The 27,664-nt window shown below is 24.0% G+C and overlaps 1 protein-coding gene across 1 annotated transcript; it reads right to left on the reverse strand.

Moving 5' to 3' along the window:
* Nucleotides 1-47: 47 nt before the first annotated feature.
* Nucleotides 48-26,501, reverse strand: PVVCY_1102800 (HECT-domain (ubiquitin-transferase), putative; the record flags this gene model as incomplete). The annotated part of the gene is made up of 1 exon (XM_008626098.1): nucleotides 48-26,501. The coding sequence occupies one exon, from the start codon at nucleotides 26,499-26,501 to the stop codon at nucleotides 48-50; it is 26,454 nt and encodes an 8,817-aa protein (XP_008624320.1).
* Between the last annotated feature and the right edge of the window lie 1,163 nt (nucleotides 26,502-27,664).

The raw sequence follows: 27,664 nt of genomic DNA on the forward strand, positions 1-27,664 counted from the left end.
TGGTAATAAAATAAGAGCATTCTTATTACTAAAATAATTAAAACAAATTAATCTTCATACATCAATTGCATTTGATCATGAACAACATATGCATCTAAATCAATAGCTGTACAATTTTTGATTGCATATAAAAGCCTTTCCTTCAAAATTTCTATAGAAGAATATGGTGGTAATAGCAATCGGAATCCACATGTAACAGCTGTAGGCAGTCTTTGGTCGACGTCATTAGTATTATTATTGGTATTCTCTACATCTATGATCATATGCCAATCATTTTTTGTTGTAGGCAATCTTGAACGACCCGAAACAAATCTAAGAAATGATTGTAATTGCTCATTAGTAAATTTTTCTAAAACTGCAAAAAGTTTATCTTTCATTTTTAAATCATTAAACCAAGTATGTGCTTTTAAAACACCTAAATTAATTTCTCTTTCGCCACAAACCATATGCTCGATATCAGTAAAATCATATAATAATCTTAATCTTCCTAAAGGTATTACTGAACTAAAACCTTTTAATAAATATGTAATTCCTTTTGATGACTCATTCATTTTACATTTTGTCATTAATTTAATGAATAAATCTAGATTATCAAAGTTTATCGGTACATTCATTCCATTTTTTATAAGTTCAATTGAATTGCCACCTGAATCTTCAGTCATAAATGTCATATCTCCTAAAGAGTATGTCAGTTCAGTATTCCACACATCTTTTTTTTCAGAGTTTAGCATTTTTAATGTCTTTAGCATTTCTACTGCAACCAGATCATAATCACATAAATCTTGTAATTCTAATGGAATTCCAGATACCTTTTTCCATATTATAGGGTTAAAGCATATATTTAATGGAGATGCAATACAAATACACATTCCCATAATTCTACCTAAAGATTCATACATAGCTAATTCCATGGCTTTAATAGTTTTTTCATCATATCCTATATTCTCACTATTTTGTCCATTATTAGTAGTAGTAGAATTATCTCCTTTATTTTGTATGTTTTTAAATTCGTCATTTTGGTCTGTTTTATTATATAATGTTGATTTGTCATTATCCTTATCATTTTTTTTTAAAATTTTGTTAATAAAATTTCTTATTGTTTTTAATGATGTATTATTAATAATTTCAAATACAGAGTCGGTGGGGAAATTAGATTCAAATGACGAATATCTATCACATTTATTATTTGAAGAACTATCTGTTTGATTTTCATTTTCCAGTTTTTCAAAAGTTACCGATTTTTTACTATTCAATAAATAGCTATAGTTCTTATTTTTAGAGCATGATTTATTATTTTTATTTCCTTTTTTCTTTTTTGGTGAACCTTTTTTTGCATTATGCATATCGTCATTACTGCATTCTGTGTAAACACATTGCCCATTTGTCATAAGATGCTTTCCATTTTCATTAGGATTTTCATTGATATTAGCATATTCGTTATCAAATGAACTTTCTTTAGAAATTAAACTGTTATTCTTTAAGTATACATGTTCTCCGCTACACTCATTTATGTTATTATTGGGTTCCCCATTATGATCATTTCCGTTTTCATCAGCTTGCATTGCGTACAATTCATAATCTTGATTTGCATTCTCTTTTAAATTTTCTTCATATAATTTGTTCTCATCTTTGTTTTTATACGTTTGAGATTTCATAAATTGTGGTTTGTGCAACTTCTTTTTAATACTTTTAATAGAATTATATGCTTGCAATATTTGCCATCTATAATTTTCTAACTTATCAATTATATCTATTTCTCCAACATAATCTGCCTCTTGAATCGAATAAGGACTAGTTTTGGGATTTATAATTACAGTGTCTTGACGTTCTCCAATTGCTTGTGTATAATTCGGGCATGGTATACATAATTGAAACATTGGTAAACTTTTATCTGGAGAATCCGATAATTTTCCCATAACTTCTCTTGATATAGATGAAAGATATTCATGAAATGGACCACCGAAATCAGTTGCACCTTCTCCAATAAATACTACCATAAAAGGTCTATCTCTTGGTTTTCTTCTAAGTTTATGTGTATCCATATTTAATAATGAAAATGTACTTTGATACCACATCGAATGGGTAATGTTTTTAGCAGTTGCTGCCATACCTCTATCTATTTTTAATGTTAAATTAGATTTTTCTGGACTTGCTGAAGTAATATTTTTAATACATTCTTTCCATAATTTTGAAACAGTATCATGCTTAAGTAGTTTCTTAACAAATAAATATGAAGACAATTGAATAGGCAAATCAGAAGAACCCATTCCTAAAACCATCTTATTAGAATAATATCCATTTTTACAATGCTTTATACAGCTTAAATTGTTATTTGTAGTAGTTTTTTCATCAATAATTTTATCATTATTGTCAAAATAATTATTATCACTATCATTTGTAAATGAAAACTGATAGTCGTCATTAATTTTCTGTGAGATATTTTTGGTGGCATCTTTAATATTGTCACATTTGTTAAGATTAAGTAAATAACTACTAAAATTGTATATTCCATTATATTTTTTTAAATTTGTTTCGTTCCATGGCAAATATCTATCGTTGCTACTAAAAAAGCATAACGGGCATTCCAAGGTACGTAATCCATGCTCTTCTAAATGTACAACAGGCTTATTAAACAAAACTGCTGAAATTGGTAAACAATTTTCAAAATAATTATTAAACACATTTAACAATGATATACGATCTTGTATAATTTTTAAAAATGTATTTTTATTTTGCTCATATACATGATTTTTATAATAATCTACTGTCATAACCATTTTATTTTTTGCAATATTTTTTAAACATTCTTCAGAAAGAGTAAAATACTTCTTAAAGTTTGGAGGGAAAGCACCATATTTTTTATAGTTATTTTGATATATTACCCTCATTGTAAAATTGTGAACTTTTTTAATTTCTTCAATAAATTCGTCTAAAGATATATTTATTCTTTTCCATAATTGTGATGTTTTACTTGGTAATTTCTTCTTTATTTTTTCTATATCAAATGCATGATAAACAAAAAGACTTAATTTTTCGGGGGAATCCATATAGCTACTTATTAAATCATATATATGCAAAATATATATATCTAATGTATATGGCCATATTTTATTACATTCTTCTCTGATTAATTCATTTTCATTTGGCTTAGATATTAACTCTATTTCACATAATAATTTAAAGTCTCTTTCTTCTTTTTTATCATATTCTATATAATCCCCTTCATAATAGATATCATTTTCATGCATATTTTTTTTATTTAAATTGTCTTCATATATATAATTACATGAATCATTTGTATCACTTACTGAAACATATTTATCTTTCTTATATTTTTTGTTCTTTTTATTTACATCATTCAGTTTGTTATTTTCTTTATCATAATTTTTACCTGATTCATTTATATTTCCTAATATACTCGAGCTGCCCCTTTTTTCTTTTTCATTAATATAATTTTTATTTTTACTTTCTTTTCCACAGTTAGTATTTTTTTTTAATGTATCAAAGGACAAATTATTATAACTAGACATATCTTCTGTAAAATTGTTTTCAAACTTGATATGTGTTTCTCTTTCTTGCTTTTTAATGTTCAATTGACTTTTTTTTCTATTATTTGCTCTTCTATTGCTACCAATATTGTTTATGTTATTATTATCAAGGTCCTTTCTAGTGTTACTATTACTTTCACCTAATATATCTAAATTAATTGATCGTATAGAGCTTTGCTTAGCCATTTTGTTATCTCGTTGTTTAATATCGTCATTACTTTTCAAAATATCCTTTTTGGTGTTATTGCATTTTGCATCGTTGTCTATATTATATGATTCTATATTAGTTTCAATCTGGTTATAGCTTATTCTTTCGTGGTGATCAGAAGAATGGTTGCATGAAGCAAAATTCATATTTTCGTTTTCACTATTCTTTTCTTTTTCATTGATTCGTTCACTTATTGAATCATCTATATTGTCTAATCCATAATTATCAATTTCATTTTCATTAGTAATATAATGCATATTATTTGTTACACTATTCAAATCGCTATTACTATTATGCATTTCGCTAAAAATTCTAAACAATGGTATACATTGTGCAGAATCTGTTATATGAGTATGTTTATCATTTATATTATTTGTTCGTGATTTTGCTTTGTTTTTATTTTCATCGAACTGTTCGTCAGGAATATTAGGAACAAAATAAAGTTCTTTCTTTGATTTGTCTTTTTTATTTATAGTATATCCCCGTAAATAATTTGAATATTTGTCTTGCTCATTTACATCATTATTGTTACTATTCTCTTGGAAAATGTAATCCCTTAAGAATGATTTTTTTGAATATAAATCAGATAAAAATAGCCCTCTATTTTCATTATTTACATCTCTACTTTTAAAAATTTCATTAAATAAGCATGAATCATGTAAAGCCATATTTAATAACATATTTTTATCATTAATTGTGTTTATTAAATTATTGTAAAATAAAAAGTGGTCGTTGCTTTGCAATGCTTTATTAATAATTGTTGCTGATTCTAATACATCACTCTCATATTTAAAAAATGTATATGAATCTGTTATCCATTTTATATCATGGAATTCATTTAAAATACCCATTTTTTTTAATAAGTTTTTCTTCCATTGCTCATGCACATCATTAGACCATTTATGTTTGAAGCTGTTAAATATGGTGCAATATATATCTATTTTTAATAGCATATAACCTAAATCTAATAAGGAACTATATTTTTCTATATTCTTTTTTATATCCATATTTAATAAATATTTTAATTTTTTATCCATACAAAGTGCATCAAATAATTCTAAAAATTTTTCAAATCCTATAATTAAATCATCTTCATTTTTAACCTTGGTTAATATACTATTTAATTCTTCTAATTTAGGAATACTACTTATTTTTTTTGCATCTAAATAACCGGTATTTTTTAGAATATCTGAAAATATACCAGATTTGTTTATAAATTCTAAAAGACTTTCATGCAAGTATTGATAGTTATAGGACTCTGTTTTAAATTTCGAAAATACAAGGTTATATTCACAATTATTGTTCTCAACATGATCAAAATTTAATTTATTATGATTCATTTTATTTATATCATTCAGATGTAAAATATTATTTTTTTCTTTTTTATCATTTTGTTGTTTATCATAAAACTCAGTATCATTTACAAATTCGTCATCAATACAAGGGTGGATAACAATATGATTAAATATAGCATTGATGTGGTTGTTATTTATGTCTTCATAATTATTTTTATTTGCATGATTGTCCATTCCTATTAAATAGTCCTTTTGTAAAATTATTGCATCATTATTAGCTTCTGCAAATTCTATAATGTTATCATTTCCGATGCAATTTTTATCATATTTATTATATAATGTATTAATTTCACATTCTTTATTAGTAATTTTTTTAATTTTATTTTTTATAGATACTCCTTTGGTTTTCTTTTTCATTGTTTTTAATTCATTTTCTTTATTTCCTTTCTTATCAAGTAAATAATATGATTGATATGAGTTTATGTCTTCTGAAACTTTACTGTTATTTTCTTTTTCTTCTTTTTTATTTTTACCAATATTGAATAAATTTATTATATGGTTATTTTGTAAAGAATCATCAGTGTAATGAGGCTTACTCTTCGTTTTTAAAGTTTGTCTATTTTCATCATAAAAATTATATTCATATCCATTAGCATCGCTCCAACTTATTTGGCTATTCTTAGAATGATTCAAAACCTTTTCAGTTATCAATTCTTCTCCACCTATGACAAAAGAATTGATTTTTACTGAGAAACTTTTGTAAGAACTTTTTTGATTTGCATTAAACCCAACAGCTACTGAACAATTTGAAAGGAGACCAGGAATAAACTCTTCATTAATATAAAAATTTTTTCCTTTTTTGGTATTTTTTGATGATAATTTAATCCAAATTTTTAAAATATTTTCTAATTTTTTGTTTTTAATTATTCCTTTTTCTGCTAAATTTTCAACAGACATTCCTTTTTTATTCATGATAGTAGGATCAGCGCCTAATTTTAATAAAGTTTGAACCATTTTTATAATATCACCTTTTTCTTCACTATTACATGAATCTAATATAACTTTATGCAAAGCAGTATTTCCTTTAGAATCTCGTTTATTAATTTGTACACCATATACACACACAAGCATAGATACGATTCTGATATGTCCACATTGCGCTGCTACCATTAAAGGTGTTTCTTTATCCAGTTTATAACAAGAAGAATTAGGATTAACTTTACCAAGTTTTATTAATTTTTTAACACAACTTTCACAACCTATTCTGCATGCTAATATTAGCGGTGTTAAATGCTTTTCATATATAATATTCTTCATTGATGATATAAGCTCACATGAAAAGCCTTCTTGGTTCATTTCATAATGATCAAATGATATTTCTGGTTTATTTTCATCAGATTTCATTAATAGTTCAGAATTATTTTCCAAAATAGAAGTAACATTATCGCAATCATTTAATAATAATGAATTATATAATTTAATCATATTAACATGATTTTTAATTCTTGTTAGCATTTGATTTTTACGATATTCTTCTTCATTATCTTCACACGTGTTGTTATCGCTATTATAGATAATAGTATCGTTTTTTTTACTATGCACATCTTGATATACTTTTCTATCTTTTGTTTTTATGCTATAGTGTGTTATTCCACTAATTTTTTTATTAGATTTTTTTTCTAAAGAGTTATTTGTATATGTGATATTTCGTCGTGGTCTAGATGTCAAATTTAATGATTCATTTATTAAGGCATTCGAACTTTCATAATTATCATATTTATCGTCCTTTTCTGTTAGAATCTTTTCATTGTCTTTTTGTTCGTAATTCATATCATTGGGTTCATTTTTACGTTTATTTAGCTCATTTTTAATTGATCCTAAATCAACACAATTTACATTGTTAGTATTACTGGAAATGTGTGCCTTTTTTTCCGCATTTTGAAATTCTTTCGTTTTTATTTCCTTAAATTTGTCACAAAATAGTGATTTATTCATATTTCTATAGTTATAAAATGTATCAAATTTGAAACCAAATTCATAGAATCCATTTTTGTAGAAAAATAAGCTTTGATATAATGGTTCGAATTCAATACACAAATTGTCATTATTTTTAAATCCTGGTACTTGCAATTCACATTCTTCTATTTTGTCAGACGGAAGCTCAGAAGTAGGTAAAGGAAGATTCAATGGACAAATAAAAGTACCATTACTTTTCCACAACCAACGATAAATTCCCCATACTATACCAACAGAATTATTAATGTCATCTGAATTATTAATAGTATCATGTTCATTAATTTTGACAGTACAATTAAAAATAAAATGTTTTGCAGGAAATACAGAGTCATAAGCATCTATGCATGATTTAAATTCTTTGCATCCTACATAATACATACAAAGATTATTGCAATTGTCAAGCTTATCTTCGTGAATAGGCTCGTATGATTTTTCTATATTATTATCACTTTGAATTACATTATTAATTTCTTGTATTGAACTATATTTTATATTGTATAAGTCTTTTTTTAATTTAGGTAAACTATTAAGTTTATATCTTATATGTAAATTATTGTCATTACTACCTCTAGTAAAATAATCATTTATACAATTACTATGAATTACATTCCTTCCAACACATTCTTGTATAGATTCATTATAATATGATGTATATTGCTTTTTGTTAATCTCATCTAATTCATATATGCTTGTTTTTGAAGCTAAATTACTATTTATATGTTTTCTATATTTTTCAATATTTTTATTATCATGTGATAAAGAAATATATGAATTATCGTGTTTTCCTCTTTTATTTATTTCAATAAATTCATTTTTATATATCTTATCTAAATGACTAGTCAGATTTAAATCGCCTTTCACTTTTTTGTTGAAATTTTCTTTGATTACATTAATATTTGTATTTGTGTTTGATATTTTAGTATATGGTTTTTGCATATTAGATATATTTTGAATACTTAAATACGTTTTTGGATTTTTAAATTCACCATTATTTAATGATTCCAAATTCTTTATATTCGGTTCTTTATGTCTACTTGACTTATCAAACCCGTAATAATTCATAATTGGTACATTTCTAACATTTTTGAGATTATCTAGGGATAAAATTTTCGATTTTTTTCCGTGAAAATTTCTTCCATATATATAATAAGAACTGCTTATCAATCCGCTTTGAATTTTGATGTTTGGGGTTAAAAAAAATGAATTTGTATTATAATTTCTCCAAGAAATAATCTGGTGCTTTTGTTTTGTATTACATAATTTTACTATAATTTCATTATTTAATTTTGGTATTATTAATGGAAATATATTTTGTTGTTTAACGGTTTCTCCTATAGTCGCATTTTCTGTTGTACCTCTATTATCAGGAAAAATAAAACATTTAGGATTCCATAAATTTTTAATATGTTCCCATATATTATTTTTATCAAAGCAGTTATTTTTGTATTTAATTTTATGAGTATCTTCAAATTTAAGATAAAAATTTGATAATGATGAAGAAAAAACTTTTTCATTTGTATCTATAAATTTAAGATGCAAAGATAAATTAGACATGCCCGAGTTATTGTTTAGTTCATCTGTCATTTTATTTTCTGTTAAAGGTTCTACTATAATAAGAGGTACGAAGTTCATAAAATCAATATTAAATTCATGTTTCATTAAACATATATCATTTGCAATCCACACTATTTGTTTACCAATTATTTTGACGGTAATAGTTATTTTAGTTGTTTTATTTACTATAGATGATTTTAATTTCTCTAGAACATCATCAGCAATAAATCCTTTCGAATAAACTTTATCATTGAAAATATCATAAGTTATATAGTTATTCTCACATTTGACTAAATTAATATTTTGTGTATTTTTTTCATTTAGATTACCAGGGAATATATCTGTGTCGATTTTCTTTTTATTATCATTATCATCTACTTTATTGTTATCATTATCGTTTTCAACACTATTAATATTACTATTGCTATTAATATTTATATATTCATCTTTTATGCTAATATCATTATATTTATCAATTTCGTTTCCATCTTCGAAGGTTTTATTAGTGTCATTACATTTTTCATTATGCTTCCTATTAACCTCACAAAAATAAGCAATGTCATTTTTAGGAGAAGATTCATCATTATTAGCATCAGTATTAACAATATTATTATTAATATCGCTCTTTCTTGATTTATTAGTAAATACTTTCTTTTCGATGCTTTTTGGAAAATAAGAGGAGTATCTGAATATTCCATCGATTTTAATAGATTTAGGGCAAATGTTCTTATAATTAGCGAGAGAAATATTACTTAATCTATGACGTTTTTCTGGGGCATTTGCTTTGTTATCTTCATTATTTATTGTGACTTTGTGGTTACTATATTCTTTTTTATCACTATCAATTGTATTGTCACATTCTGACACTGATATATCATTCATATTGTCGTATTTTCTCTTTATGCTTAGAATACCTATTTTTACATTCATTAATTTTTGAATATTATCAAATACATAACTTGTATTATTATTTAATGAAATAGATATAGTAAAGGAAGATGAATGTGTCGTTCCAGAGTATAGATAGGAATCCCCTATTAATATTAATGGGTCTGCCAATTTGTGGATGTTAGTTATTTCAATATGAGAGCCTAACTTAAAATTATTCATATTATTAATTTTTAAATTTGTATCGATCGAATTTGAAGCAATATATTTAAAAGTTTGTATTTTATTATATTTTATCTCATGTAAAATATAATTAAAATCGTTGTCTGCACTAAACACTACATTAGGTCTATTCATAGTTGTTTTCTTTAATGAACTGCTATTGATTTTGTCTTTATAGTTTTTATTTGATTTGATAATTTTCTCCATATCCGAATTATATATATTACTACTATTTTCACTAAAATTAGTATTATCATTTTCAGCTTTCTTATTATTTTCTATTGGTACTGGAAACATATCGTTTATTTTTAATTTAATGACTTCTGAATTAGGAGAAGATATGTGATGAACTTTTTTATTAATATCTATTATAATATTAGCTGAAACGGTTTTTTTTAACTGTAATACATCTTGAGCAAACATTTCTGGATAATTTCCCTCATAATTGTCTGCAAAAATGGTATTCATATATTTCATATCCATTAATTTATTATTGCCGAAAGGAACAATATTTTTATTGTCTATATATGTTGATTTATTTTTTAATTTATTATCATTAATGTTTATTGAATTATTTAATGTCAAATTGTTAATTATTTCATCATTTTGTCCTTGAGGAAATATGTTTTTTTCATCTGTTTGTGGTTCAGTTTGGTTTTCTGTATTTCCATGCATACATGTTGTTGGATCGTCGTTAATACTTTTATTAACATAGCCTTTTGTGCATTCACTCGTATTAAAGCTCCTTACATTTTTATAATAAATTTTAGATACATGGTCAACGACATACAAATATAAACAATATTGCTTAAAATTATTATATATCGGCTCGTTGCTAAATTTCATTTTATTAAATACATCAATTTTTTTAATATAATATGCAGCACAAGCAAAATAATGGATAAGTAATGAAGCATTAACTTTTAAAGGATCATGTGTTCCTTTTTCTTTATTATTAAATAAATCGAAGTTATATACATTGTGTGATAATTTTTTTCCATTCATTCCATTATTAGTAGCTGAATTTATATATAATGTATTTTGTGGTGATTCATTATTGGCATTGTGACCATCGTTAGCTGCTTCTGTATTTTCTTGTAAACCATTATTATTAATATTGTTCGAAGAAATATTTGGACTTGCTCTATTAGTAGCATTTAAATTGTATATTGTTTCATTGCTTGCACTATTAATTCCACTAAAATTATTATTTAATATTCGATTATTAGATGAGTTTTGTATGCAATTCAATATATCATTAATGTTGTTATTTAAGTTATCTATAATATTGTTGACATTATCATTGTTATTTCGAGCATTACCACTATTACTATTATTATTTGTCTCATCGTATTTATTTTTACTACTATTATTGATTTTATAACCGTTTTCTTCATTTAATTTAATAATTTGATTAAAAACCGAAGATCCAAAAATATTTACACAATTAAATAGATAATTTAAAAATTCATTATAATTACATTTTATTCTTTGATATTTATTTTTTATATTATTATATGTGATTTGGGATTCTCGGCTTGTTTGTGTTGTTTTGTTTATTACATGATAGGTATCATGTTCGTTATATATAGTGTCATTAATAATATTATCGAAGTTTTCAGTGGGTAAATTAAATTGAGTTAGCATGTCTATATTCAACAATTGTTTATAATTTTTTTGAGTTGTTCTATTTTGCATTATATAAGTAACACAAGACCAATAAACCAATCTGCATACATCTATACCAAGAATTATAGGAAGGCGGCTTCCATTAACAATTAATCCAAATAATGATGCAACTGAAATAGGTGTAACACAACTTGAACGTATTTGTGATGGACATAATGGATGTCTAATAAATGTATCTAATAACCAATGTGCTACATGTACGGAAGGCGAAATTGCATGGAAATTTTCTACTTTAACTCTCTTTTGTGAAATACATTGGACAATAGAACCTATTAAATGGTATAATAATTCACATTGAATTATTAATAGCAGCTGATTTACTAACTTTTTATCTTTCCATGTAACAACAGATTTATAAAATATTCTTTGCCATCCATATAAAATCGAATATTTATAACTCTTTTCATTAATTAATTTATACACATTTTCTTTTATTTTTGCATTTCTTAATTGTCCCTGAAACTTTTGCCAATAATCTTCTTTTCTAAAATCTTTATTCCTACTAAGATAATAAACACACATACGGAATAGATAAATAATACTAAAAATATTTAAAATTTCGTCTTTATGTTTTAATCCTAAATTAAATAATTGGCCAATATTATTTATTTTATTATTTAGTTTATTTTTATTCTTTTTATGTAAGTATGATTTAATATTGAAATTTCCCTTAATATTTTGATTTTTTATACCATCATTATTATTCCATAAAACATTATCTTCCTTTGTTTCTTCTATACCATAATAATTTCCTTCAATAATTGTTTTATCGTTAACGAAGTCTAAACTTGCTTCTTCTGTATTATTTAATGACGTGCTATCTTTATATGATATATTAGAATCATCTTCGTCTTTTATAGTATGTTTGGCATGCTTATTTGCTTTGCTGTTATTTATTATTTTTATAACTTTCTTTTTATTACGCTTACTACGTCTTTCAATTATTTCACCTTTTTTTATTATGGGTCGTTGCTTACATCTTTCAAGAGTATTATTATCATTATGGTCATAAATTCCATTTATTCCTTCCTTAACTTTCTTGCCATAATTGATATTTTTTAAACTTGTTTTTAACTCATCCATAAACAATTTAGGGAATAATAGTGTCATTACACAACAAAGGTCTATTAAATATTTTTTTAAAACATAACCAGCATAAAAATTAGCGGATGCACTAGCAATTTTTTTTGAAAGATATTTATTAGAATACTCAAAGTCAAAAAGTGTATCTTTTAATGAATTAGAAGTTAAATTAATATTATTATGTGGAAAGCTTAATGAATAAGTATTTTGAGAATTAAAGCAAACTAAAATATTTAATATATATGTCCATAAATCAATTGAATCATTTTGCGTTATTACTTGTTGGCTTTTGATTTCTGGAGGATATAGATTAAAATGTTGTAAAAACTCAAATGGTATTCCACAATGTTTCAATATTTCTATCATATTAATATTTTCTTTTTTATCACCAAATTTATTTATTCCATCATTTTTTATTAATTTAAAATAATTTGAATTATTAGAATGATATATATGTGATGGTGTGTCTTCATTATATGAATTATTTATTTTGTGTTTTGAATTTTTGGAATTTGACTCATTTACAAAGAAGTTGTGGACAAAAGATGTGGATGGGACAGCATTATTAAAACTATTTTGGAAATTATCTTTTTTATTTTTTCCAAAAATCCTTTCAATATTAATTGAATTATTTTTTGCAAAATGTTTAATTAATATATCACTTATTCCAATATCTATAAAATTAAATACTTTAATAAAATTTAATAACTTTTTAAATGACCCATAAACATTTTTATCAGGTTCATAAATTCCATCTGAATTCATTTCAAGTAGCGTTCTTAATAAAATACAACAACACATAACTGATTTTGTTGCTATTAAACATATAGTATACTCAAAGAAATTATTTTTATTATCATTGAATATATTTAATTTTTTATAATTCAATTCGTCTTCACATTTATTATTATTGCCATTATCATTTGTATCATCACTAATTTCCTTACTTTTTGTATTTTCAAAATTATTTCTATAAGATTCTGATGAGCCGGATTCATCTATAAAAATGGAATCCATTTTCATATTTTCATCTTGTGTACCATTATTATTCATAGAACCGCTATTATTTGGACTGTTCGTGTTGACAGAATTTTCATTTTTTTCACTGCTACTCATATTATATAAATTATTTTCTGTGTCTATTATATCATTTTTTGATCTTGATTTTCTTAATGGATATATACTTTTTTTCTTTTTTTTTGATTCTCCTTTTATACTATTAATATTGTTTTTATCGACTCCATTATTATCTTCATAATTACATTTATTTTTTGCTTTATATTTGCTAGTAATAAAATTAAAAATAGAATTTACAAAGAATTCACTGCATATAATATCTACCAATTTACAAAAAAAAAGTTCAATACATTTCATATCTAAAGAATAAGCTACAGAATGCTTTAATTCCGATAAACTACTTAACCAAGGAAGTTCATCATAAAAGTTGAGTTTTTTCTTTTCTTTTTTTTTATCATTTTCACTTGGTGCTTTTTCCTTGTTTTCTATAGTTAACCCAAAAATGCAAATAATAGATAATATTTCTCTAACTATTTTATTTATATTAATTTTACGTTTTATATATCCATTTGAATATAATAAATTCATATTATTTTCTTCATTGGTATGATGGCTTCTCTTATCTGGGATATCACATTCGAATAATAAGTAGTCTTCGGATGATTTATTTTTTTCAATTTCAGTTCTATTTATTTTAATAAAACTCTCAATATTACTGCCATGATCTGAGCTATTGTTATTTGTACTGCTACTATAATTGCTACCATCATAATTATCCTTGTCTATATGTGAAATTTCTTCATTTTTATGATTGTTTTCTAGACTATTGTTATTATTTTTATTTTTTTCTATTGATCGAATAGAATTAAATAATTTTATTTTCTTCGATTTTTGAACTACAAATAAATCATTTGTAATTTCATTTTCCGAATACAGATTAGATGAATTTTTTTCCAAACTATAAGATATTTTAGTTAGTGTGTTACTCATCCTTGTTATTAATTCTTGTTTTAATCCTTTTAAAATTTCATTATCTGATCCAAGAATTGACTGGTATAATTTTACGGATTCATAGAATTCTTTTTTCTTCAAAGACATTTTATTTAATTTTTTTTCAAAATTTTTCTTTTTGCATCCAGTCAAGGAATAATATTCATTTAAATATTCTTCATCTAAATTTTTATTATTATTTCTATAATTTTTTGAATCTATTGTAGTTGGGTCGACATAGTCCATAGTAAATGTTGGACCTTCATACAAAATAGTCATAGGGTCTTGGAAAATAAAAATTAAATTCATTCGTCTTTCAAATTCAATTTGTGAATCAGATTCAAATAAAACTTCTAAAACAGATCCGATACTAACTCCTGAAACCATAAGTTCGGTTCTTAAACACTTTTGATTTTGTTGATCTTCTACGTTAAATTTCACACTTAAAAGATCACCTAATTCATATTGGACATTTGCTGCAAATACATCATGGCTAAATGGCTGGCATGTGCTTGTACGAAATCCAACCACATCATTTCTATCAAAAACTTCAGAAACGTTAGAAAGTACGCATTCAGCAGGTGCCACCGTAACACCAAAACGACCTCTTGTTTGAATACGAAAATTAATTATATCATTAACTTCATTAGGGCCAACATTTAATGCTGGAAATGTAAGTGGTGCTAAACATAAAACGACACCTCCTAGGTTTAAACCACGTAAAACTCGTAATGTTCTTCCTTCCATTTGTGTTTCAAAGTCATCGGATGATCTAGCTGACATAAAAAATTCAGATTGGGGCAAATCGTGAAATGGATGATTTCTATATGATATCCTAGGTATTAAGCCTAATATATTTTGTGTACTTCGGTATTGTGAATCACATTCATTACTTGATTCATTCATATCCATTTGATGATATATAGATTCAAAGTTATCTCTAGAGCTAATAAAATTATCCATACTTTCATCTTTACTATTATCATTAGTACTATTATTTGAAGAATTATTGGTATCATCTTTTTTAGATGTTGAATTTTTGGTGTTTTCATCAAAAGTATTTTTTCCTTTAGGAAATAATTTTCTTGCTTCCTGATGAATCAATTGCTTTGGAAACAATTTTATGGGGGGTAAGCATCTGAGTAAAAACAAACCTTGTATTTTTCCTTGTTTATAATTATTATTTTTTATATTATTAGTATCATAATTTTTATGCAAAATATTTGATATTTTAATGTTTTTTCCTTTGTCTTTTATAAAATTATCATAATTTCCATTTAAAAACATATTGTTATTATTATAATTAGCATTAATAATGTTGTCTTTTAATGATATTTTACTAATTTTATTATTATCCTTTTGTGTATTGCTTATATATTCATTTTCCATTACATCATTATAATTATTTAATATATATTGATCAAAATATTTGTTAAAAAAAACCGTAATATCATCAGCATCATCAGGAGCCTTCTTTATACACTCAGTAATTAGTTTATAAAAGTTACAATTTATTTTAAGGTTTGATAATTTTTTAAAGCAATATGTAGGATTATCTTGACCTAGTAAAAAGCACCTTAGTAATATCATTGCACCAGTTGATGAATTTTGAATGCAACTGATTAAAGAATGCATAAAATCACTAATCATTTTTTCACAATCATTTACTTGGTGTTTGCTTATTTTCGTATTATTAATAATAATGTAAAATGAACCCTTTTTATTTTTTGTTAAATCTTTATATAATTTTACAATGTTGCATAATTTTATTAAAACAGACATTATCATTTTTAAAACTGATTCTATAAGATTTTTTCTTTGAGCTGTATTGAAATTAGATTTAAAATCATTATAATTATTTTTATATTCATCATACATATCATAGATGATATTACAATGTTTTCCTTTCACACTTTTTGTACTACTCTCATTAGATATATTATTATACGATTTATCATTTTCTGTATTTTCTCCAGAAACAATTATTCCCCACAAAATTGTTTTAATCAAATTCCAACTTATAGTTTTTAGTTTTATATAATTTAAGTTTTCATAATCATCAAAATAATCACTTTCACTATTTTTGCATGAATCATCGTTATTATTATCATTAGAAGCATGTTCTATGCCCATTGAAGATTTTATACATTCACAAATATGTTCTTCATTTGTATTTTCATAATTTTTATTATCATCATTATTATAATAATTATAGTTTTCATAACCATATTTATTAATATTATTATTGCAACTACTTGATGTATTTATTACCATATCTTCATCGTTGTGTTGGCTTTTTCGTGGTTTCTTTCTTTTTAATGGCTTGTCTTCATCAATTAATTCGTCCTTTTTACAATATGGACTTATATATTCTAACTCCGAGGGATCCACACATTCGATTGTCTCATTTATAATAATTGATTTTTTTTTCACCCAAATGTTTACTACATCGTTAGTATCTGTGTTAATTGAAAATTCTAATTCAAAATTGTTTTTCATAAAAAATGATTTTAAATTAGTATCGTGATTCATATTATCATATATTTCTAGTTGCACATCGGATATTGTTCTAGAATTTCCATATATATTATATACAGGATCACCACTTATGGACCAAAAGCATGAATTTATTTTATTGTTCACATTTTGAAATAAATTTTGTTTTATATGTTTTATAGATTTATTTAGATTTTTTAATGGCAAGGTATATCGAGAAGAATTTTTGTATTGTTGTACACACAAAGCCAAGTATTGATTTTTGTGGAAATATTCTTTTGTTATTTCGAAACCCTTTAAATTTTCTAATATTAAAGCTTTATCTATATGCTCATTATTATCAACATACTCATGATAAATAATAACTCCTGTAATTACATTATCTAATAAGATTGCATTTTCATGTTCTAAAGAGTTGTAATTTCGTACTATTGGTATTCTTTGTTTTATTTGCTTTGGTTTTTTAACTATTCTTTCAGAATGTATGTATCCTTTGACATCATGTCCATTTTTCTTTTCTTCATTATTTTGTTCGTCCATTTTTCTATCTATTTTTTCATTTATATTATTATTTTTAATGTTATCTTTCATTGGAGTTGATTTGAAATTAACGATTCCTGACATATTTTTAACAGGTTTGCAACAATGTGAGCATATTAATTTAAATTTAGAACTATTATGATTCATAAATGGTTGTTTTTTATTTACAGAATTAATTGTCTTTTTATATTGTTCAAAATTTACATGCACTTCACGCAATAGTGGCTGACATATTGTTAACATATGATATAAGAATGGTACAACATATCTACTATCATTCAATGGTTTTACTTTCAAACATATCTGTAAAGCTATTAATCGTAAAACACTTTCTATCCATAACGTGTTCATAGAATTTTTTATAATTTGCGAAAAATTTGCCGAATTCATTATCATTTTTCTATTATATCTTAAATACCAAATGCATATACTTTTTGTTATATCCGTTAATGTAAAGGAAAGAGCGTATTCCATTGGCTGAGTAAACCAATAGTTATGTGAAATTTTATCCTTCATATATGAATATGATCCGTTTGTAGTTCTGTTGTTTTCGTTCATTACGTTTATTACATTTTTCAATGGGGTTATATTTCTAAATTTTATAATTATAATATGCAATAATTTCAAAAGCATCCATCCATAATTTTGTACAGAAAATAAAGATGGTTCAACGTTTGAAATTGTCCTATTGCATTCATTATATGTTCCTCTACTTAGAGAAGGAACAAGCAAATCTAGAATAACAGGCCATTGTGTACTTTTTTCCGATTTTTGTTTTAATAACTTAAATATGTCTCTTTTTATCTTATTATTATCATATTTATAATTCAATGCACCAAGCTTTTTATATTTCCTTTTATCTGTATATAAACTTAATTTATTACCTTCACACAATGATGGTGATCTCTTTTTTTTTTTTAATATAATGTAATTATCTGTTTTATTATTTTCTTGCGCGTTATTTGATTGTGTCTGATCGTATTCATTTGATATGGATTGATTATTAAAGTCATCTATATTTTTTTCATTATAATTAATTTTTTTCTTTTTTTTCTGAATATAATCAGAATTATAATTATAACAATCTTTTTGTGATTGCTCATTTTGATCTTTTTTATTTTTTTTCATATTTACTATTGGATTTTTTATTCCTCCAAATATTCCTGCACATAACATTGATTTTAAACTTCGACTAATTAAATATCTACATAAATGGGTCAGTTGCTCTATTCTTATGATATTTAAAACCGTTTCAAGTTCAATATCATTAATTAAAAAGTTTAATATTTCTTTTAATTGGGTAGTATAATTGTAGTCAAATGTATGATCTACTATATTGTCTATGGTCATATTTTCAGAATTCATAGAATTATATCTATTTTTAATATAATCAAAAGATGGATAATTTTTTATATTTTTCAAATATTGATCACTTTTCATATCATCAAGATATAAAGGTATTTTTTCATTATTACTGATAAAATTGCTTGATTTCGATTTAGTGATTATATTATTTTTATTAAATATACCATGTAAATTAAAAAAAGACGAGTTGCAATCATATTCCAAAAAACTACTACTATTTTTTGTAGTATAATATGTGTTTTTATCCAAGTTGTTGATATTATTATTAATATCTTGGGTCATGAAATCATTTTCATCTAAAAGTTTTTGGGAATATATACAACGATTTGATTTATTATTCGTAGCGTTGTAATTTAATTCATCGACAAGAATATTATTACACTCTTGCTGATAAATATAATTCTTATTATTTTGATTATTTAAGCAAAGTTCTCCATCGTTGATGTTATTGTTATTTTCATAATTAATACTATCATTTCTTAAAATGTTCATATAGCTAGGGTTATGTTTTTCTGGAATATAATAATTCGTGTAATAGTTAGTGCTATCACAAATTTGAAAACTATTAGAATATTTTTGCGCCTTAATAATATGATCAATCATACTATTATCTATACTATCTCTATTATATTTTAAGTAAATATTATTGGATTCTTTTAAAATATTATTTCTTTTATATGTTCTTAATAATCTTTTCAAGTGGCACATGTTCCTTGTAGTATTTTTACCAAAAATTGTTTCTGTGCTAAATTGCATACATTCTATTTTATCATACATTCGATTTTGATTTCTAAATAAATTGTCAATATAACACAAAGATGACATATTTGTTTTTAATGAACTAGTAAATGCTGGTACAGTTGCAGCTTCTTGTACTAATTGATAATCGCTACGATCGGAATATAATTTTCTTATAGTAACAGGTATATCATAAGAATTTCTTCTCATAAATACAAAATGTTCATCCCATTCATGAGAATAGTTATCAATTACTATTACTGGGCATAATCCATATGGATATGTGTTCATTATCCATTCACATTTCTTTATAATTTTATTTATTTGTTTTTCTCTTTTTATTTTAATTAAATCAATTGTTACTGATTCATTAGTTTTATTACTACTTTTTTCGTCTGCGTTATCTAGTGAAATTTGTGTATAATCTAATCCATATTTATAGATATTTTCTGAATTAAAAGACTGTTTTTCATTATATGATGTTGCATCTTTATCTAGATGAAGTTCATTAGATATATTACTATTATTACAATTGTTATGTTCGTTGTTATCTACGCGATTTACATAATCATTTTTTATATTTTTGATACCATCATATGATTTATTATCAAATTCAATAGATTCCATACTATTATAACTTTTATTACCATTTTTTGATTTGTTCAATGATTTATTTTCTTCATTTTTTTTATTATTTTGTGTCTGACTTTTTGCTATTAAATCAATGACACCCTGTCTAGCTAAATTGCAAGCTATTGTTATTTTCTTTATTTCTAATGTTTCTTTTAAAGATGAATTATATTCATTACCCTCATTAATTAATTCATTTTGTGTATTTTTTGAATCTTCATTGTTTTCTATATGATTATAACCAATAAGATACAAAAATACAGCAACAAATGCTATTTGCACTCTTTCAAAATTTTTATGAAATACATTATAAAATTTTCCTAAATCTTTAATAGCATCATTATCGTTTTTCAATAATTTATGTAAAAATTCTATGCTTCGTTTATTTACAGGATTACACTTCTCATCCTGTGCAGAAAATTGTATTTTTTCTGTTTTAATTTTATAACTATCTGATTTTAAATTTTGAGATATATTATTTTCATTATCATATGATGGTTTATATGCGTTAATACATTCCTTTCCTACAGACAGGCTTGTCTTATTAAAGTTATCATAGTGATTCGATTCATTTATTATTATATTATTAGGTGAGTAACTATCTGTGTAATTATCTTCACATGTATTTTTTGTTATTGATAAAAATCTTGATATACTTTGAGGAATTACATAGTGATTAAAAACATAATTTTCATAATCACATACAGAACAATCTGTAAGTTGTAGTAATATAGTTCTTATAGCTTTTTCAAAATCAAAATATTTATTTTTTTTTGACGATATGCGAATATATTTTGCTGCATCAATTAAAATCAATGGTATTGGATATGAATTAGATGAATCTTTTAAATTTTTTCGCATGTTCACGTATATTTCATATTTGCTTAGGTTATCTGACATAATAGTGAAGAATGTTAAGAAGTGAGTAGCTAAACTTGTAATACTTATACAACATTCTGCGATGGGATGTAAATTATCTTTATGCACTGACATTTCAAAAGATAAGTGTCTTGATGTTAACAATCCTTGTAATGTTATTTTTAAAAACATTGGCCAAATATTTAAAGCCATTTTTAAAGACAAATGATTTTTTAATTCTTTTATATATGAGTATTTGTTAATTTTTTTTTCAGCGAACAAATTTGTAACATATCCTAAGCATGGAATAATTCCGCTTATAATGAAATTACATGATTGTAATAGCGTTAATCTTTTAGGTTTAATCATATTTTCACATAATTGAAGAAAATTCATTTTTTCATTTAATCCATTTCTAATCATTTTTGATCCAAATATGTGTATAAATTTGTGCATGCCATTTTTTTCATATAAATAATGATATGAAATACTAGACAAAACTCGTAAACCAACTGATAGCATGATTTTCAATATTTCTTCCAAAAGAGAGAAGATAAAACTTAATTTATTTGAATCAGTTACATACTTTATTATTTTTTTTTTAATTTTTTTCAATTTTTTGCTATTCTTATCATAATTTTTCTTTTTAGCTAAACGATGAATAACATCATTCATTTGTGTTTTAAAGGCTATCGAATCACCATTTTTATCATAAAAATCTTGTAACTTTTTTCTAATATAAAATTCATCAGATTCATCAGAGTTATAACTGTATTCTGGAAATATTGTATGCTTGTCTTTTTTGGTATTATGTTTTTTTCCTTTCTTTTTATCACTTTTATCATTTCTATTACTATTACATATATTTTCTATACTATTGGCAATAAAAAGTGATGGATTATTTTTATTTACACACAATCCATGTGTACCAGAGTCGTCTGAATTTGATAAGGCATTATCAATCAATCCTGGGGATTCAGTAGAAATTAAAGGCATCCACATATTTTTTTCTTCTCTACATTTTTCATATTTTAAAATATTCGAATTATCATTGTTAAGGAAAGACAAATCCGAACATATATAACTAGAATGTTTACTATTATAACTAAGATTATCTTCGAAAAAGCCACCTGAATTATATAAATATTGATTTTTTAAAATTGGAGAATTCTCAAAATTGTTTTCCATAAAATCTGTTTGGTTTATATTGTTTACTACATATTCTGGATTGGATAATTGCATACTAATATTATTATTTTCTTTATTTAGAAATTTATTTTTTGACATTTTATTATGTAAGTTATAAAATGGAATAACTGGTTGATATAAAAAGGCTTTTTCTGATTCATATTCTGTTACTATTGTCAATATATGTGTCGTTAGCATTAATACAATACCTCGGAAGAAAATAGATGCAACTTCACTTGCATTACTTACATTGGTATTTTTTTGTTTTATTTCATTAATTATTTTTATACAGAAATCAAAATATTTATAATTTGATAATATTTCTTTTTGTGGTTCACTTTCATAAAAAAAACATAATTTATGTATAAATTCACATGTCTTGTTTTCAATTAAAAAATCATTTTCATCATTGTGCTGCACAACCGGTATATTTATTGCATCACTTGTTTGATTATTTATTAATAAAATTAATTCTTCAACAAAAACGCCAAAATATGTATTGTCTATTATTCTAAATCGAGAATTTCTTTTTCTTTTTCCATATCTTTCTATTTCATGCTTATTTTCTTCATAATATTTTCGTTTCTTTGTTTTTTCTTCCTTTTTAAGGGGCGTATTAAATTCATTCAAATAGTTTCCGTTTATATTATAAAAACTAGAACTGCTGCATGATGATGATGAAAAAGTGGGGGAACTTATATTTTGATATCTGGCATCATAATTATTTTCACTTGTGTTATAGTTGTGGGTATTATAATGATATTTATCATTATAATTACTATGGTAACTATCATCAATGGAACTGTCGTAATGGTTACTGTATGGTGCACTTAGCATTCGTTTCATCATAATTTCTAAAATCCCTTTATGTTCTAAAGATTTCAATAACTTCAAAATCATATGTGAATCTAATATATTATTTTCTGAAAAAAACTTTAGTAGCTTCAAAATAATATCAATGTTTATTCTCATAAATATATTACTTATAATTATTTTGTCCGCCTCTAAAAGTATTTGGAATACATTCCTTCGCAATAACCATAAAACACCATTTAAGTCTAATTCTTCCATTTCATAATATTCATTTACAAAAAATTCTTTTATATTTACAAATGGTGTTTCTAATTTAATTATTTTTAAAAATGCTAATATTAATCGTTCTGATAATGAATAAAATTGTTCATTGTTTTCTATCCTAATATTATATGTGTCTATGTTATTCTTTAAATATAATTTCAGAATACTTAATGCACATATATGGGAATCCGATATTTTATTCCACTCATATAAATATTCTCGATATTTCTTTACTGGTCCATTGTAGCCATTTATGCAATTTGCATTGTCTGTAATATGTTTATTTTCATTATTACTATTAATTTTTTCCGATACACACATGCATGATAACTTATATAATTTTTTGAGAATTTTATTATTGTTTTCGGTGTATTTAATTAATGATTCAAAAGTTAAAATGTCTATACTATTATATAATTTATATGTTGTTTCCTTTTCTATTATTTTTTTATAATCATCATCAGCCCAATTACAAAAGTGGTATATATAGCGATTTAATGCAATAGAGACTTTATTATAGAGCTCTATTATATTAATTGAGTTTTTAAATAGAAAATCATTATTTACATCTGGAAGCAATTTTCTGTTTACTAATTCATCAACAAATGCTGCAGACCATGAATATTCATTTGGAAATTCAATATTACATGTGTGAGAAGCATACACTTTTAAGCTGATACTATTACTCGTGAATATTTTATTATCAAAAGAAGAAGAAGAATTTTTTTTAATATTTGTTGTTAATAAATGCTTTCCGTTTGAATAAATAACTATTTTACCGTGATTATTCTGGAAATCGGAAATGCTATTGTTATCATTATTGTAGCATCCTTGATCAACTAATATATCAAATATAATTGCATTCATATTTGTTACATCATATGCATTCACTTGCTTAGTTGTATCTTTATTTTTATATTTTTTGCAAATTTCATTATTATTATTTTGGACTTTTAATGAACTATTATTATTGCCACAACTATTTTCATCTAATTCTTGGGGAAAATATTCTTGTTCATTGATGGATTTTGTGGGCTTTATTAATTTTGTATACATATAGTTTTTAATAAAATTAATCTCCAATATATTATATTTATTGCATTGATTATTGCCGTCATTTGTATTATTGCTAATATCGTCGTCTTCATTTAATTGAAACAAAATTTTACACTTAGATCCTTGCTCATCTAATACTTTTATAGAATTATCAATTTCAAATGAAACAACGACTTGAAATATATATGATCCATGTGATGGAAGTATATTTGTAGAATATCCACAAGGTTTAGGTATATCTTTTAAATGTCTTTTCGAGGTGTTATTAATTTTCAAAAACATTGGATACTGCAATGAAAATAATTCTAACAATTTCAAGGATTCATATTCATGCAGCGGGATTTTGCATATAAATTTCTGAAAATTTGTATAATTTACTAAATGCTCACTATTATTATTTTCATTGATTATATTAGCGCTAATTCTATTATTTTTATCACTATTAATTTTATTTTTGTTCGGTATTGTCTTGTTGTAGTCAATTAAATTATCTATTTTGCCCCCTGATGGTACACTTTCACTATAATTTTTTTTGTAAAATGATAAAATTTCAGATCTTAAATAAGGGATAATTATGCATTCCGCAATTGTATTAAGAAAATTAACTATTTCTTTGAGAGAATTTTCATATATAGCTATTGTTAAAAATGTGTCTACAACTGTTAATGTTAATGCTATGTCATTATTTCCAATCGCATATTTTAATACTTCTTTGCAAATATTTGAATTTTTATATATATTTAATGTGGAAATAATATTATTTTGTTTTTCAATATTTAAGGATTGTTTATCTTCTAATTTTTTATTAAGAATATAAGAATAATTTAGCTTTGTGTTAATCAATAATTGCTTAAGAAATATATGAATTTCTTCATTTTCAATTTTCATAGAATTTATTCCTTTAAAAATTATATTAAAAACATCAAAAATGTTAATATAATATTCATTTGATGATATAAAATCATTTTTTTTATTTTTACTAAGGTTAAAAAATTTGAATATCATGTCTTGTACTAATGAAGTATTATCTGATTTATTTAAAGAATCATATTTTGTACTAAAACCATATTTTTCATAATCAGGAGAAGGAATCATTTCACTTGTGATTTTACCTGTTTTAAATAAAGGGGATTTTGAATTATTACTCATAGCATTTTCTACCATAAATTTAACTTCCAATATTGATTTATTTTGATGATTATATATAGAATTTCTTACATTTTCTAAATATTTTGGTAGCAATATCATATTATTTGGAGCCTTTGCAATATTTGCAAAGCTAGAAATTTCTGATGTGTCATTTTTATCATGTTCCTCAATTATAATTTCATCATTTAAACTTATCATCTTTAAATATTCTTCATACTTTTTATCTTTCCATGATTTACTATCCATTTGATTTAATACATTACATAAATAATTTCCATATTCTTCTAATTCATTAAAAGGCTCAATAATACTTTTTTCGTCATTATTATTTAATTTATTGGTTTCACGTATGTTTGAATCATTAGGTTTATCATCTATATTAATACCAGTTTTATCATACACATCAATGTTGTTTTTTTCATTTTTTTTTAAATCTGTATTATTACAATCATTTCCTAAAACATTGTCATTTTTTTTGAGTGATGTAATAATATATTTTATTAATGTTCCACATATATAATAATAATATTTTTTTTTTTTTGCTTCTAAATAATTAATAAATGTTAAAATTTCATCTTCTTGTTTTTTATTTTTGTCTAAATTATCAATTCTAGACTGTAAACACTTAACACATTCTAAATACACTTTTGATTTATATAATAACCTTAAAATGCTTTCATAATTGCTTATTAATCGGGAAGACGATTGCAACAGCAGAAATTCGCCATTATTGCTAATTGACTTTAAAAAACGCGTTCTACTTACAACAACAAATTCAGAAACATGGCATTTATTTGTATCGTGAAAATTATCAAGTATATTTATTAATTTTTCTGAAATAATCTTTTTGTCTTTTTCGCTCATATTTGCATATACGGAATGTAAATCATTCATCTTTGCTATTTATTGTATAAAACGACAAATTTAAAATAAATTTAAACAAATATCACAAAATCAACAAATCATAAAAAAAGACAGGGTGGCCAAATACAAATTGCCGAATAAAATAAAGAATATATAAAACAAACAATGACTATTCATAATATTCATAAAATTAAATACAAAATTTACTAAATAATATTTATTTTAATAACAAATTGAAATTGACATTAAATTATAGAGTAACATAAAGTGATTGATAACAAATATTTATAACCAAGGAGTATGCATTACTATATAAATATTATATCATGCATATATTTCTCCTTAACTCTTAAAATATTTAAAGTGTGAGAATTAAAAATATAATAACATCGAAAAAAAACGAAAGTATAACAAACTAAAACAACGAAATAAAAATATGCATCAAAAAAAACAAAAAATATAAAATAACAAACGAAAATATAAGCATATGTGTTATGTATCACATCGAAGAACTATATGCAAAAAAATACACAATATAAAATATTTATAAAACAATTTGGTTATTCAATAACAGGCGATGCATATGTAGTATTTCCTTACTATTTTTATTTTATTATTATTTTTCATTCTATTTTTTACGTTGTATGATATTAAAAAACAAATGTAAATACGCCATAAAGTATATATGCTCCTGAAGGACAAAAGGTTGTGCTTGCAAGCTGCATATATGTACACATTTCATTACAATTTACGTTACATAAAGCAATAGCGTCATACAATGTTCACTAGCAATGTATTACGATGGTGGCCGCTTTAACATTTAAGGAATATTTCGTGCATACTAGGAAATGATTATTCATTAATAATTTATTAAAATATAATTTTTTGTGTGCATACGTGATAATGTATTTTTGTGTGCAGCGTGTAAAATAAGTGCACCAAAAAATAGTTAACTGTTTGTTATATAAATGACATGCATTAAATAAATATATATATTATTATAATGCATAATATGGGATAATTTTTATGAAAAAGACAAAATAAAATACAACATAAAAAGCATATATAATTAAAAAATAATATTTTTATGTCCTATAAAATGCAGTTGTCCAAATTAATTAATATATTTTTTAGACATTTTTTATGAACAAAATACAACAAAACATAATTGAACGGCGTTATTTTTTAATTAT

This window comes from Plasmodium vinckei (genome assembly GCF_900681995.1).
Source record: "Plasmodium vinckei vinckei genome assembly, chromosome: PVVCY_11".
NCBI lineage: Eukaryota > Apicomplexa > Aconoidasida > Haemosporida > Plasmodiidae > Plasmodium > Plasmodium vinckei.